Source organism: Carassius auratus, chromosome 15 (assembly GCF_003368295.1).
Source record: "Carassius auratus strain Wakin chromosome 15, ASM336829v1, whole genome shotgun sequence".
NCBI classification, from domain to species: domain Eukaryota; kingdom Metazoa; phylum Chordata; class Actinopteri; order Cypriniformes; family Cyprinidae; genus Carassius; species Carassius auratus.
This window is the reverse complement of record NC_039257.1, coordinates 928,993-941,990: the sequence shown is the minus strand read 5'-3', so window position 1 is coordinate 941,990 and position 12,998 is coordinate 928,993. Positions and strand designations below refer to the sequence as shown.

At 36.1% G+C, this 12,998-nt stretch overlaps 2 protein-coding genes across 3 annotated transcripts in view; both read left to right on the top strand.

The window, feature by feature from the left end:
* The window catches only part of LOC113114651 (leucine-rich repeat and fibronectin type III domain-containing protein 1-like), a 680,315-nt gene that overhangs the window by 532,546 nt on the left and 134,771 nt on the right, over positions 1–12,998 (top strand). The window lies entirely within an intron of this gene.
* Positions 9,201–12,998, top strand: part of LOC113114667 (homeobox protein otx5-A-like) — a 5,185-nt gene continuing 1,387 nt past the window's right edge. The window contains exons 1-3 of the mRNA XM_026281579.1: positions 9,201–9,331; positions 10,613–10,764; positions 12,251–12,998. The exon at positions 12,251–12,998 is cut by the window's right edge and continues 1,387 nt beyond it. Coding sequence (XP_026137364.1) covers positions 9,247–9,331; positions 10,613–10,764; positions 12,251–12,862 — 849 coding nt within the window. The 5' untranslated portion in view covers positions 9,201–9,246 and the 3' untranslated portion in view covers positions 12,863–12,998. The remainder of the gene's footprint in view (positions 9,332–10,612; positions 10,765–12,250) is intronic.

Here is a 12,998-nt window from a genome sequence, read left to right as displayed (position 1 = left end):
GACAGTAAACAGTTTTTTTTAACTGTAAATAATGCTACAATTATCAAAATATGATTTTTCATGAACATATTGTTTCAGTCTTTCTACTTAAAAAATGTAATGTTTAATTTAATGTGTGACTTGCTGTTTATTTGTAATAATTTGTCAAATTTACAAGCCAGTATTTTCTTCGTTTTTTCATGCTTTTTAAAAAAAATTTGATTTTAGGCTGTTTAGCTTTCCATGAAGTGATTTTTCAGACTAGTGTAAAAAAAAAAAATTACTAAAACACATTTAAGCGTTTGTTTTATTGCACTTCTATTTGCGTCTGGATTTCCATTACAATACATGTTTTAAGAGTTTATTTCTCCACTTAAGCAGTACTTACATACATCAAAACTTAGAGGTTTATTCCTGTCTATATTCTGAAGGTTTTTGCTTTGGGGTTTGTTCAAATATCATTCACACTGATTTTTACAACATTTAATTCCTAAAAACATGGTGAAAATGCATATATTTCAAGGAAGTTAGCTTTTTTTCTCCACTTCAGCAACACTTATATACACCAAAACTTAGAGGTTTATTCCTGTCTATATTCTGAAGGTTTTTACTGTGGGGTTTGTTTAAATACAATTTCCACTGATTTATACAACATTTAATTAATAAAAACATGACAGAAATGCATATATTTAAAGGTAGTGAGCTTTTTTTCTCCACTTCAGAAGAACTTACATTCACCAAAACTTAGAGGTTTATTCCTCTCTATATTCTGAAGGTTTTTACCGTGGGGTTTGTTTAAATAAACATTTCCACTGATTTATACAAACTTTTATTCCTAAAAACATAGTGAAAATGTATTTGTTTTCTTTCTGTTGACAGTATTTTGTGAGTGTTATATAATATATAATTTTAATAATGTATAATTTTTCAGTGATACAAAGAAAAATCCAAAAATACCTTCTATAAAAAACTTGAATTTTTAACCTGGCTTTATCCAGTGTTCAGACTTTTATTTTGGAAAATCTGTGCATCGGCATTTGAAGACAACATTTAAACAAAAGAATAATATACAAATTATTTTTGCAATTCTTAATGTCAATCAACTGGGGATGTATGGTTATGTGTGTGTTTTTGTTTTGCCTTGAATAGGAGAATCTTCAGTTTGGGTGAGTTGTCCGTCTCATAAAATTGGAAAAATATCCTGAAAACCTCCTTCAAACACTAGAAGAGTCTGGGCGGCATTGAAGAAGAAACATCTAGAATCCAGTGTAAAGAACCCTGAAACACAGAGAAACAGCACATCACATATGTTATGATGTTCAAAAGAAAATACAAACAGCAGCTTTACTTCAGTCACACTTACAAATGTCTGAATGTCATTCATTACATATTAAACCATGTGTCATGTATTATGAATACACTGCATCTCACTGAAAACAGATTTAGAATTTACTTTGAAACTATTTTCACTCAGAAACCGTTTCATAAATTTCACAAATAAACCTGCAAGTAACATATTGAATGCAAAATACCATTTTGAAGTAGAAAGACTGAAACAGTATCTTATAAAATGTACTTCAGTAGTATTTGTTTACAGCGTCAAAGAATATTGTTTTTACAGTGCAGAAAATTTGTGTTGGGTTTGAAATGCTAAACTAGAACATATAGTGTTGAAGATGAACTGTCTTGATATATTCACTAAAAATCACCCAAACACCAACTGATTTACAGTTTTTCTGAATTGCTAAAACACTAAACCCTTAACTAGCTTAAACCAATTTGTCAAATAAAGCACTCTTTCTGCTAAACCTTAAACACGTTCAGGCAGTTATTGCTATGTTTACAAATTATGCACTATTTTTGCTAAACTCTAAACACATTCTCATTCACTTAAACACTTATCACAGTGTGAAAGCATTTGTACATTTGACTGTAAAATTACATTGTTTTGGTCTTGGTTGAGCTTGTGTGTAAAAGAAGTTCAAGCATTTTTAATTAGTGTTAACTGTCTGCCTTTTGTATCAAAGCAACAAGAAATGTGTTAATTGTATAGCCTACAAAGATGGATGCTGTGCTAACTTTGTTACAGTAAGAGTTTAGGAAACTTGTTAAAGGTACAGTATTGAAAAAACTGTCATAGCGATTGTAAAAAACTGTAAGCAATTCAGAAAAACTGTACATATATTGAGACGTCACACATAATGAAGAAATGATACACATTCACACACATTTTAAGGACCTGCAGTGAACAGATACTTTACATTTAGTTCATGTTTTATTGTAGATCAGATCAGATGCTGCAGAAGTTTAAACATATGTCATGAATCTCTCCACAATGTCTCGTCTGTATTTCTGTCTGTGCCAGGTTGTGCTGGTTCAGCTTGTATGTGTGTGTGTGTGTGTGTGTGTGTGTGCTGCTGACACACTGCTGATGGTAAATCCAGATTAGAGAGGCTAAAACAGGCTGCAGGACTGATGCATGAACCCTAATACACAGACCTGCTGTCACCCTCAATAACTCACACACACACACACACACACACACACACACACACACACACACACACAAACACACACATACTCACACACTCACACACACAAACACACACATGCACACACGCACTCAACACTTCACACGCTGCAAATCTACCTGTGTGTGTGTGTGTGTGTGTGAGAGAGAGAGAGAGAGAGAGAGTGTGTGTGTGTGTGTGTGTGTGTGTGTGTGTTGTGCAGGAACAGGCTGGTAAGAATATGAACTGCAGTATCTGCTAATTAGAGAAATTCCTCAGGATTACTACACCAATTAAGAATCAGAGAACCATTGTGAGCATGTGTGTGTGTGTGTGTGTGTGTGTGTGGTCAGAAGTTCAAATCAGTCCAGCACCTTGTGTGATCATAAACCAAACACTCATCATTGTATTCACAGACATCTGTATAAAATGAGAGAATGTCTCCAAGCCGCTTTGAGATGACATCTACAGTCACTGCAGCTACTTTAGATGACTCTTTTACTCCAGATTTCTATTTCAAATAAATGCTGTTCTTCTGAACTTTCTGTTCATCTGTGAATCCTGAAAAATAAAATGTATCACGGTTGCATAAAAAAAAAAATTGAGCAGCACAACTGTGTTCAACACTGATAATAATCAGAAATGTTTCTCGAGCAGTAAATCATCATATTATTCTGATTTCTGAAGATCATGTGACACTGAAGACTGGAGGAATGATGCTGAAAATACAGTAATAAGTCGAGTCACAAGGGGCTTGCAGCCGAAGTGGAGGTTCAGGTCTCCAAATACTATTCTGAGGTTAAAACTGAGTGAAATTGTGAAGTTGTGTTATAAAGTCCTGAAACACAATCGTCAGTGTATGTGTGTGTGTGTGTGTGTGTGTGTGTGTGTGTGTGTGTGTGTGTGTGTGCGCGTGGCACGTGCAGGATGAAGGTGGATTAGTGCTACTGTTCCACTTGCTGCATTACTGTCATTCTCTCCATCATCCGATGCCATCTGGACACAAACACACACACACACACACACGTGTGAGTCTCTCTATTACCACTGTACCACCACCCGACCCCTGACCCCATTAGCACCAGCTCTCTCTCTCTCACACACACACAAACACACACACACAAGGTACTCAAGCACAAACATAATGTGTTGTGCACTCATGCATGAGGCTTATGCTGGGACACATGGCTCATGAGTGTGTGTGTGTGTGTGTGTGTGTAAGGGAAGGAAAATTAATAGAATTGAATCTGAGTTTATTAATCCTTATGTGTGAATGAGACTCCATATCTGCTTTAAACACACTCACAGAACAACATATCTTTGTTAGCATTTACCTCACTTCCTGTTGCCCAACATCACAACAGTGATTCATTACATCACTGCACGCTCACAGTTCAACACAATCACATTTCCTGTGATTAACATCACGCAGAATCACACAAACCTCCTCAAATCACTGAAGAGAACAACAAATGAACTTCAGACTGCAGCATTTTGACCAAATTATTAATATTTTCTTTTCTTTTCTTTTACTGGAATGGTATGAAACTTGGTAAAGGTTTTCACACTTGCTATGTGAACATAAAAAAATAAATAAACAAACAAACAAATAAATAAATAAATAGTCCCACTTGTACTATTATGTGAAATAAATGGAAAACAAATTTAGTGAAAACATTTGGTACTGCACCCAAACTAAATCTTACTGAAAACTCATGTTTTGAAACATCAACCTCAAATATGGAACATTTCTTACTTAAAAATGTTTTTGGAAATATACACAGCATTTATAAAGCAGTATTAAAAATAGTATTTTTGTGCATTTTCATAATAATGAACAGACTTCTATATCTTTTCTTTCCTTTCCCTCTTTTTTTTCCTTCAGTGATAATCTGCCAAGTGTCTTCTTTAATAATAAATAAATACATTTCTTAAAAACAAATGGATAACTGTTCCATAGATATATTTAAGTACCCTAAATATAATTAGTCCCCTAAAAATATATTTTTTTTTAAAGAATAATCAATAATGATCTAAAATACAATACTTTTATTTTTTTGACTGCCACACGAAGAGCCCTGGGGTGAGAGCTACAGAGACACACACAGACACACACACACACGCTGACTGTGACACACACACACACACACACAGAGTCTGCTGTGGATTATCAAGTCCAGATGTCTCATATGTCTCTTCATCAGTTCATCTATGAATGTCTTCAAAACAATCACCAAATGACTCCCTTCTCATGACTGCAAGTTTATGTTATAAAAAATAATAATTTTAGATGCATATAAGATTTAGAAAAGAGAAGTGCCAATAACAATCTTCATTTCTCAACTCTCAGGTCAGTTTTATTACACTCGACTTCAACTAACTATGAGTAACTCTGCAAGTTAGAGTTAGTAAAATAAGTTGACATGTAGTTACAAAGTTACTTCTAGTTTGTAGAATGTCAGTTGTTCACAATAAAAATAAAATGTTACAGAGTTTTGAAAAAGAGATCCAAGTCCTGATAAATGTGTAAAGATTCTTTAAAAATGTTTGCAAGTTGACATGTTAATTTAATCAGAATCAGGATCTAACCACCACTTAGATCTGCAGTTAGTCTAACACATCCAGATGTATCGACTAATGAACAATCATAAAGTGTTGGGTTTCAGACTGAGGTGAATAAGCCCCGCCCACCCTCTTCCTTCACCTCATCCATCCGTCTGTCTCACACGTACCTGTGTCTCTGTCTGTCTGCTTCTTCACAGGTTCTTCTGTGCACCAAAACACAAACTCCTCACACAAACGTGTATGTCTCGTCCGGTTTCACTCCTGCTGTCTGTCTCTGTCGCGTCCTCTGCTCACAATCTCACTACAAATGCCTCTTTCCCCTCTTTATCCCGAGGTAAGATACTTACTTTTCAGATAAAGCATATTATGACAAATCGGCTGAACTGTGTGTGTGTGTGTTATGCGTGTGTATCCAGTGCTGTAAATACCAATGATAGGGTGTTAGAGAGAGCAGATTTACACAGATGATGTTTGAACATGGCGCTCGCAACACAAGGTCATGGGTTCGATTCCCATGCAATGCATGAACTGATCAAATGTAAACGTTGAATGCAATGAGGGTTACTTTGGATAAAAGCATCTAACTAATGCATGCTGTATTAATCTCACAGACACATTCACATTTATTGCACAAGCAATTCTGTGTGACGTGAACAGCCTGAAGAGTCTGAGATCAGAGTACACTCTAGTTTTGAGCAGCTTCACTGATGTGGTGAGTGTTCAGCTCCAGTCAGATCTACAGGGGGTTTCTCGCTCTGCTTTAGAGGCCTTGACCAGATTCTACAGAAACCACCAGGACTGAGTTCACAGCGCTCCAAAACCTCAATACCAGACGTGAAAGAGTCTTTCACACACTTACACTATACAGAGTCATCATACAGAGCTATTAGACTAACATCTTCAGACCATAATCAGAACCGACTTAAACAACACTTCCACCACAGCAGCAACGGAGACAAATGTGACCCTACAATTCAATCCAAGCCTGCAGAATTACCACCTGTGTGTGTGTGTGTGTGTGTGTGTGTGTGTGTGTGTGTGTGTGTGTGTGTGTGTGTGTGTGTGTAATGACATTGGTATGACACAGGTATTACAAGGAGAGGGTGACTTATGAGCACATAACCCATGTCCCCATTTTTCAAAACACTTATAAATCATACAGAATGAGTTTTTTTGAGAAAGTAAAAATGCACAAAGTTTCCTGTGAGGGTTAGGGTTAGGTGTAGGGTTGGTGAAGGGACATAGAATATACAGTTTCTACAGAATAAAAACCATTACACCTATGGGATGAACACACTTTACACAAAAACAAACATGTGTGAGTGTGTGTGTTTGTGTGTGTGTGTATGTGTGTGTGTGTGTTTTAGGAATTGCAGATTAAATACTGTAAGCTTCTTATGTGGTGGTCGTGTCCTTAATTTCAGTCAGCGCTGGGTCCTAGTGCCACACCATAAGGAGAAAAGAAAAATTACAAAACAACACATTATAAACAGACACAAGTGACTCTTTTAATTACATTAAAATGACGAATATAGTTCCAGGAAGCATTTTAACTCGAAAAATAAAACAATACACTTTGTCAAGAATTTGACTAAATCTATTTGTTTTTCTCCTTTTTATAGGCTAAACATATACTTACATTGGTTAAAATATGTAAATAATAGTTAATTTACAAATTTATTTAAATATTTGAATGAAAACTTATTTGCAAATTATTTTGTGTAAAAAACATTTTAACTTTTTTAATTTCTAAAGAAAGGTTAAAAGGAAGACGTGCTGATATCTCATTGTAAATAGTTTACTCAAGTAATGCAATATTATAATGCAACATATACACACAGACTATATTCACTGAAGCAGTGAACAGGTGGCTGGGAACGCGCGCGTGCGTGCGTGCGTGCGCGTGCGCGTATCGGGATGTTTCCTCACAAATGAAAAGTTTCGACTCACCAACTTCCCAGCAGACACGATGAGAATCCTGAATCCCAGTTCTTCCTGTGATGAAGATGATGATGATGATGATGATCTCGTGTCTGAACATCTGAAACAGATATGAGAGATGTAAAAGGTCCGATTAGAGGCTGTTATACTGTCTGTGTCTCTTTATATCTGCTGATAAACCCCTTATAGAGTTTCGGTGGATTTGAAATGAGTAGAAATCCGATTCAGTTAACAAGCGCAGAGCTCATTACCATCCTTCCTCAATCATAGACAGATCTACAGTCACACAGCACAGATATGAGTCAAACATCTCTTCACAAACACCACAGACACCGATCACAGCAGAGACACAGAAGACCATCCACAAACACGAGAACAACACGTCTATATTACAGAACATTCTACATCGAGGAAATTCAATTGTTCTCAATAGTTTTTCTAATAAGAGATAAAACCACAATTAAAAAAACATCAAAAAGGACAAATATTTTAATTAATTTAATTGCAAGATAAGTGTGCATATTATTTCAAAAATAATTTCCAATCATTTCCAAGTAGCTAGCTACACTCTTAAAAATAAAGGGGCTTAGCCATAGAAGAACCTTTTTGTCTTAAATGGTTCCATAAAAGACCTTTAACATCCTTTCTGCGAAAGAAGGTTCTTCACATTATACAAATGCAAGAAAGACCTGGTTCTTTAAAGAACCTTTGACTGAATGCTTCTTGTATGAAGAACCTTTTGGAGCATCTTTATTTTTAAGAGTGTAGTTTACATATTAATATTTCTTATTAGCAACTGCAAAACAAATTAACTCCCAATTATTTCCTATAATTTCCGATAACTGTTTAGCCTACAATGTTTCTAATTAATAAACACAAAACTAATTTATCACGGGAAATATCGTGTCCGTGTATTGTGTGACTGAACTCGGGGTCTAAAGTAAATATAAAAATCACAAAAGCTACAGATGATTTATTAGAAATAAACGCTTTTAATGCAGAGAGTTCCGGAGAGAGAGGCTGGATATTTGTGGGATTTCAGGAACACTGGGTCCTTTTGTTTCTTTAATCCCGTTTGGACGCACGAAGCCTCTCCACACACACACACGCACACACACACACACACACACAGACAGACAGACTGTGAAATGTGTTTTTGTGACGTGTAATGTGTGTGTGAGCTCTGAAGTTGAGACACGAGTGTTTGATCGATCAGAGCATCGTCTCAGATCATTGATCCTCGGTTTGTGATGATGTACGCACTCTTTTCCTATTTATTTAGACTTTTATTTCTCTTTTAATCTGAATGAACCTCTGTGCCAAATCTGAGTCCAAATCTGAGGGTCTTCCTCATTTCTGCAAATATTTCATACACCGACAGAAAGAGAAATCACTGAAATGAATGCATTCGTTAAATTCTAAATACTCTTTAAATAAAGGCTATTTATTTGCCATTAATGGTTCCGTGAAGAACCTTTAACATCCATGAAAATCTCTTTCGATTTCTGTACGATCCTTTACATTTCTTTACCAAATGTCTATCAGGTTTAAAAGCAAAGGTTCTTTATTGGCATCTAGTTCCACGAAGTACTTTTAACATGCATGGGATATATTCATTTCACACAATTTAAAAAAATGTTCCATAAGTTCCATAAGTAGCACAGTTTGTAGCAATAGTGCACAATACATACATTAAAAAACAATAAATACATTTCTCTTTTATGACAAAAATCATTAGGATATTAAGTAAAGATCATGTTCCATGAAGATATTTAGTAAATCTCCTATCGTAAATATATCAAAACTTAATGTTTGATAAGTAATATGCATTGCTAAGAACTTCATCTGAACAACTTTAAAGATGATTTTCTCAATATTTAGATGTTTTTGCTCCCTCAGATTCCAGATTTATAATAGTTGTATCTCAGATAAATATTGTCCTCTGAACAAACCACACATCACTGAGAGATCATTTATTCTGATGATCAGATGATGTATACATCTCAATTTCCATCGTCACATAACTTCTTGAACCTGAGAGAGAGAGAGAGAGAGAGATGGAGAGAGAGAGAGAGAGAGAGATGGAGAGAGAGAGAGAGGGTGGGTGGAGGGAGGGGTTTGTGCAGGTCTTGTCCGTCTCTAATTAGCCGCTTCCTCCTCCTCTTCCTCACTTCATCTCTCTGTCAGACGGAGAACACCGGACAAACCGAGCTCTCAGAGAGAGAGAGAGAGAGAGAGAGAGTTTATAGACATGATGTCCTACATGAAGCAGCCTCATTACTCAGTGAACGGCTTGACTCTGTCCGGTTCCGGGATGGACCTCCTGCACTACCCCAGTGAGTACTGACCCTTACTGACCCTTACTGACCCTTACTGACCCTTACTGACCCTCACAGTGTCATCATCACAGCCAGTCATCACCATTAGACTTCAGCTGTCTGATTCTGCGCGTGAACGTGACGATCAGCTTATCTTTATTAATATGAGACCCTGGAGCACAAAACAAACGATCCGTTTTTGTGAAATTGAGATTTATACATCATCAGAATAAATGATCTCTCAGTGATGTGTGGTTTGTTCGGAGGACAATATCTGTCTGAGATACAACTATTTGAGAATCTGGAATCTGAGGGAGAAAAAACTAATCAGAAATTAAGTTTTGATTATTTAAGGAGGTTTACTAAATATCTTCATGAACATCTTTACTTAATATCCTAATGATTTTTGTCATAAAAGAGAAATGTATTATTGTGACTCACACAGTGTATTGTTGTCTATTTCTACAAATACACGTCTGTGACACACAGACACTGATTGAGGTTTATATATTAGTTTAAGCAACGCTCAGGATTTTAGAAAAGCGCAAACAGTTCTCACAAATAAATATTTATAAATAAATGCGTAAGTATAAATCCACTTTTAATATAAATATTATAACAAAATCTGCTGTTCTTTTGTTTTATTTCACATTATTTCGTTATTTAGCTAGGAGTTATTTACTGTATGTTTATTTATTGATGTCATGTTTACATGATTTATACTCACACATACCTCGAGTGAGAAAAAGGTATTCTGTATATTGCTCATCCGGTTTAATAAAGATGTTTAATTCTATCAGGAGTAAATCTAGTAATCGAAAAAATATTAGGTTTGTAGAAAAGGCATATAAAACAGTTTTGAAACAGTTTCGATCATTCTGACGTCATTCATAGCCATATAATCGCGCATCTCAAATCATGGCGATTAATTTCGTTAAAGTCTATTAGTTTGATTATTTTGACGAGGGATTTATGAGCCAAATACGAAATAATGTTCTTTGTAAACATTATTTCAAATACGTCAAATATCATTCAAATAAACAAATATCATAATGCTGATTGGGCTCATTAATGCAATAAATTAATAAAGAATATTAGTTGCATCTCATTTATAAAGTCATGCTTTTACGTGTGGATTAATTCAAATAAACGATTATATTTTGGATAGATAGATAGATAGATAGATAGATAGATAGATAGATAGATAGATAGATAGATAGATAGATAGATAGATAGATAGATAGATAGATGGCTGGATGCACACTAAAGACTAACTGTGTTCGTGTGGTTCTTCATCAGACACTGCGCGGAAGCAGCGGCGCGAGAGAACCACGTTCACGCGCGCGCAGCTCGACATCCTCGAGACACTGTTCGCCAAGACGCGGTACCCGGATATCTTCATGAGAGAGGAAGTGGCTCTCAAGATCAACCTGCCCGAGTCCAGAGTCCAGGTGAGTCCAGAGCCTGCTCAAGGACACCAGGAGGTCCAGTTTATCCAAACCCCTGATGATGATGATGATGATGATGATGAAGGTGATATCTATGCATCTATGCAACCTTTAACATCCATGAGACTATTTCAATGCACAAAAGGTTATTTATAGTCTTTATTCAGGGTAGAGCTATATTTAATTATCTGACAAGGTCTACAGTAAATATACTTATCATTATTAAAATATTATATATTTATGAACATTTTAATATTTTAATAACGATAAGTATATATTTATAATACAATTAAATATATCACTTGACTTATGTATATAGTGGAAAATATTCTGATGAGTAAATGCTTTCACTGAAAGGTTTGGTGGGATTTATATTTTATTATATAAATTATTTTATATTATATTTTTTGTTAGTCAAAGCTATTTGTTAATATTTTGATTATTTTTTTCTGCTTTTGTTTTAAATTTAGTTAAAGGTTTAGTAATTTTGTGGTATGATTTTGTCATTTTTTTACTGTTTGTGTTGTTTTTAAATATGTTTTTTAATATATATATATATATATATATATATATATATATATATATATATATATATATATATATATATATATATATATATATATATATATATATTTTTTTTTTTTTATTATTTTTTTTCATTTCAAGTTTTAGATATTCTGTGCATGAAGTAAAACTAAATACAATTTTAAATATGATAAACTTTTTATATTTTATTTTATTTATAAGTAAAAAAAATATTTTTTCTTTTTTTCTTTTTATTTTGTTGTTGTTTTCAAGTTATGGTACAGCTCTGATATAAATCAGAAAAATAAATTATAAAAATAAAGCAAAGATGGCAGAACTAGGCATTTGTTCACTATGGCCTTTCATTTATTTATTTTATTGTTGTATTTTTTTTTTTTTATTTTATTTCTATTTTCTCTGAATGCACACTTGCATTTCTCTTCTGTAAGGTACATTTAAAAGGTTCTGCTATATGTGACCCAGGACCACAAAACCAGTCACAAGAGTCAATTCTTTTAAACTGATGTCTATACATCATCTGAAGCTGAATAAATCATCTCTCCATTGATGTCTGGTTTGTTCGGAGGACAATATTTGTCTGAGATACAACTATTTTGGAATCTGAGGGAGCCAAAAAATTTAATATTGAGAAAATCATCTTTAAAGTTGTTCAGATGAAGTTCTTAGCAATGCATATTACTAATCAAACATTAAGTATTGATACATTTATGGTAGGAAACTTACAAAATATGTTCATAGAACATGATCTTTACTTAATACCCTAATGATTTTTGGCATAAAAGAAAAATGTATAATTGTGACTCATACAAATGTATTGTTGTCTATTGCTACACATACACCTGTGCTACTGATGACTATATAAATAAAGTTGTACTTATATCCTGCATGCAGCAGTCAGTGACTGGAATGGGATACTGACAGTCGTCCCGTCTGTGTTCTGCAGGTGTGGTTTAAGAACCGTCGCGCGAAATGCCGTCAACAGCAGCAGCAACAGACCAGCGGTCAGACCAAACCCAGACCACCGAAGAAGAAGTCGTCTCCGGCCCGAGAGCCCAGCGTCAGCGAGCCCAGCGCCAGCACCAACGGCCCCTACAGCCCTCCACCTCCTCCGGCCCCGAGCTCCAGCTCCACCAGCGCCACCGTGTCCATCTGGAGCCCGGCCTCCGTCTCTCCGCTCCAGGACCCTCTGTCGGTCTCCAGCACGCCCTGCCTGCAGCGCTCCAGCGCCTACCCCATGACCTACACCCAGGCCCCGGCCTACGGGCAGAGCTACGCCTCCTCGTCCTACTTCACCGGGCTGGACTGCAGCTCGTATCTGTCCCCCATGCACCCGCAGCTGTCGGCCACAGGGGGCGCTCTCAGCCCCATGAGTGCAGCCCTCGGCCAGTCGCCCGCCTCGCTCTCGTCGCAGGGCTACACCGCCGCCTCACTGGGCTTCAGCGCCGTCGACTGCTTAGACTACAAAGACCAGACGGCGTCCTGGAAGCTGAACTTCAACGCTGCGGACTGTCTGGACTACAAAGACCAGAACTCCTGGAAGTTCCAGGTCCTGTAGAGCGTCCAGAAGAAGCTTCACTGCACTTCTACAAGGTTCAAAAGCAGGGAGGTTTTATCTGCAATGCCAGAAATATAAAATTTTTGGTTCCCCAATGAACCTTTGAGAGTAAAGTGGAAAGAATCTACTGATCAGA